General features: G+C 35.8%; 1 protein-coding gene across 1 annotated transcript; it reads left to right on the forward strand.

The window, feature by feature from the left end:
* Positions 1 to 937: 937 nt before the first annotated feature.
* Positions 938 to 2,442, forward strand: LOC120210813 (probable xyloglucan endotransglucosylase/hydrolase protein 28). The gene is made up of 4 exons (XM_039209477.1): positions 938 to 1,181; positions 1,313 to 1,413; positions 1,582 to 1,790; positions 1,898 to 2,442. The coding sequence occupies exons 1-4, from the start codon at positions 989 to 991 to the stop codon at positions 2,400 to 2,402; spliced, it is 1,008 nt and encodes a 335-aa protein (XP_039065408.1). The 5' UTR covers positions 938 to 988; the 3' UTR covers positions 2,403 to 2,442.
* The last annotated feature ends 212 nt before the right edge of the window (positions 2,443 to 2,654 follow it).

Consider the following 2,654-nt stretch of genomic DNA (forward strand, 5'->3'; position numbering starts at 1 on the left):
TTTATTTTAGTATTCCATCATAAAAAATCTTTAGTTTTTGTTTCAATTCAGTATACTCGTCCAAAATTTAAGTTTTGAAAAAATTAAAAATTTATGTATTAAATAGACCAAAACTAATAGTTTAAGTACTAAATGTATTAAGTTTTTAACGACAAATACTAAAATAAAAACTAAATGTTAAATATGATTTTAATAATAAAAGTAAGTTTTAATATCAAAACGGGTTAGTTTAGTTATTAAATATGCAATATACCCTAAAATAAAAGATGTCATTGGAATAATATATTGGCATTTTGTGCAAATAACGACATCCAATATATCTACTTTTTTAAAGCATAAAATTACATGTTTAGTACCAATGTCTTGCGTATGAAAGCTACACAATTAGTTTAGTGTAATTTCGTAATTAGGAAAGCATTAAAGGATAGTATTGAGTTCAGATCCCGACCCCAATCCCAATCTCAATGCATTCAGAGTATCTGGGATAGAGTTGAACACCAATCTCAATATATATGAATTTGTGAATCTAAACTTACCCATATTCCAATATGTAACGGGATAAGGGGAGGTAGAATAGTAAGTTGTTTTAACGTTAGATTGAGAGTAGCTTTTATGAGAGACCTTCGAATTATGAAATATTTTCCGTGAGATTCGATCCTATGACCATAATATTAAAAGTCTTGCACTCAATTAACTGAGCTGGACGGTTATTTCTAAATTACAAGCAAATAATTATGCAAAATAAAATAAGTGTAGGAAAATGATGGAATTAGGAAAAGAAATATCATGATGAACACAGCTCAATAATACCCGCTTCCCCCTTACCAATGACCTGCGCTTTCTTTTCATTTCAATAAGCCATTTTCAGCTCTCCATAGCTGTAGAAAATTATTCATTTTTCTTTATTTCCTAGCAATTCTTCTTCTTCTTCTCTTTGTCTTGTATAATCTCAAGGTGATAGAGCAACAAAATATAAAGGGATAATACGATGATGAAGTTACCTTGTGTGGGTTCTTCTTTGTTATTGGTTTTGACTTTGGTTTCTGCTTTCGTTTCTGGGTTTGGGAAAAGGCTCCCGATTCTTTCGTTTGATGAAGGGTATAGTCAGTTGTTTGGAGATGATAATCTTGTTCTCCATGGAGATGGTAAAGCTGTTCACTTGTCTTTGAATGAAAGAACAGGTTCGTTTTCCCCCCAATTATTATTCAGCTTTGCTGCTCTCTGGTTTTGATATTTTTGGGGTTTCTCTGTTCCCTTGTTTTAGTAAAAGGAAAACACCCCTTTTTTGTTCTGTTCATGGTGTAATAAACAGGGTCTGGATTTGTATCGCAAGACCTTTACTTGCATGGCTACTTCAGTGCTTCAATAAAGTTGCCTGCTGATTATACTGCTGGAGTTGTGGTTGCTTTCTATGTGAGTTCATTTCTGTTCAAGATTGAACTTTCTTTTTACTCTTTTAAAGTTCATCACTTCTTCATATTTTTGTTTAGGAATCTGATCAAAATCCAGATGGTTACCGTAAATACCAAATAATTACACCATTTAATACAAGAATATCCTCATTAATCTTCTCTACTACAGATGTCAAACGGTGATATATTCGAGAAGAACCACGACGAAATAGACTTCGAGTTCTTGGGGAACATCAGAGGCAAAGATTGGAGGGTTCAGACCAATATTTATGGAAATGGAAGCACCAGTCTTGGCAGAGAAGAAAGATACAATCTTTGGTTCGACCCTGCCGATGATTTCCATCAATACAGCATTCTATGGACCGATTCTCAAATCATGTAAGCATAAAACAATATGGTGATGAGTTTAATGTTGTCTGTTGCAGGTAACAAGGTTTGCCCCAAGTTTGTGTTTTTTTATTCATGTTTTTTATTTTATTTTGCAGATTTTATATAGACAATATCCCTATTAGAGAGTTTAAGAGAACAGCTGCAATGGGTGGAGATTTTCCTTCTAAGCCAATGTCTTTGTATACCACAATATGGGATGGGTCTGATTGGGCTACTAGTGGTGGCAAATATAGAGTCAATTACAAATATGCACCTTACGTTGCCGAATTCTCCGACCTGATCCTCCACGGTTGCGCCGTTGATCCGATTGAATTTTCGTCCGAGAGGTGCGACTCGACCGCCCAAAGTTTGGAACTCTCTGGTATCATCACCCCATCACAGAGAACCAAAATGGATAGCTTTAGGAGGAAGCACATGACATACTCCTACTGCTATGACCAAACCAGATACAAAGTCCCACCTATGGAGTGTGTGATCAATCCCAAAGAAGCCGAAAGACTCAAGAAGTTCGATCCGGTCACATTCGGGGGAGGCAGGCGTCACCACGGGAAACGACACCATCGCAGCCGAGCTAGCCAGTCCGAGACAGACGCCATCTGAATTAGAAATAAAAAAAAACAGGCCATCGGTAGATTTATTTGATTACATGTTGGGGCATCATTTTCCACTCAGTTTTGTTGTGTATAGGCTCCATTTTTATGATTGATGTTTGATTTTATGTACTTATTCCCAAACACACCTCATGGATTCCACTTCTGATATATACCTTTCTTTTTCGTCATCTGCAACATCAGACATTGTTGTATTTGGATGGATAAAGTTTGGGGTTATGTGTATGTCTGGAAGTAGTGT

The sequence above is a fragment of the Hibiscus syriacus genome, unplaced genomic scaffold (genome assembly GCF_006381635.1).
Source record: "Hibiscus syriacus cultivar Baekdansim isolate YM2019G1 unplaced genomic scaffold, ASM638163v2 tig00109936_pilon, whole genome shotgun sequence".
Taxonomy (NCBI): Eukaryota; Viridiplantae; Streptophyta; class Magnoliopsida; order Malvales; family Malvaceae; genus Hibiscus; species Hibiscus syriacus.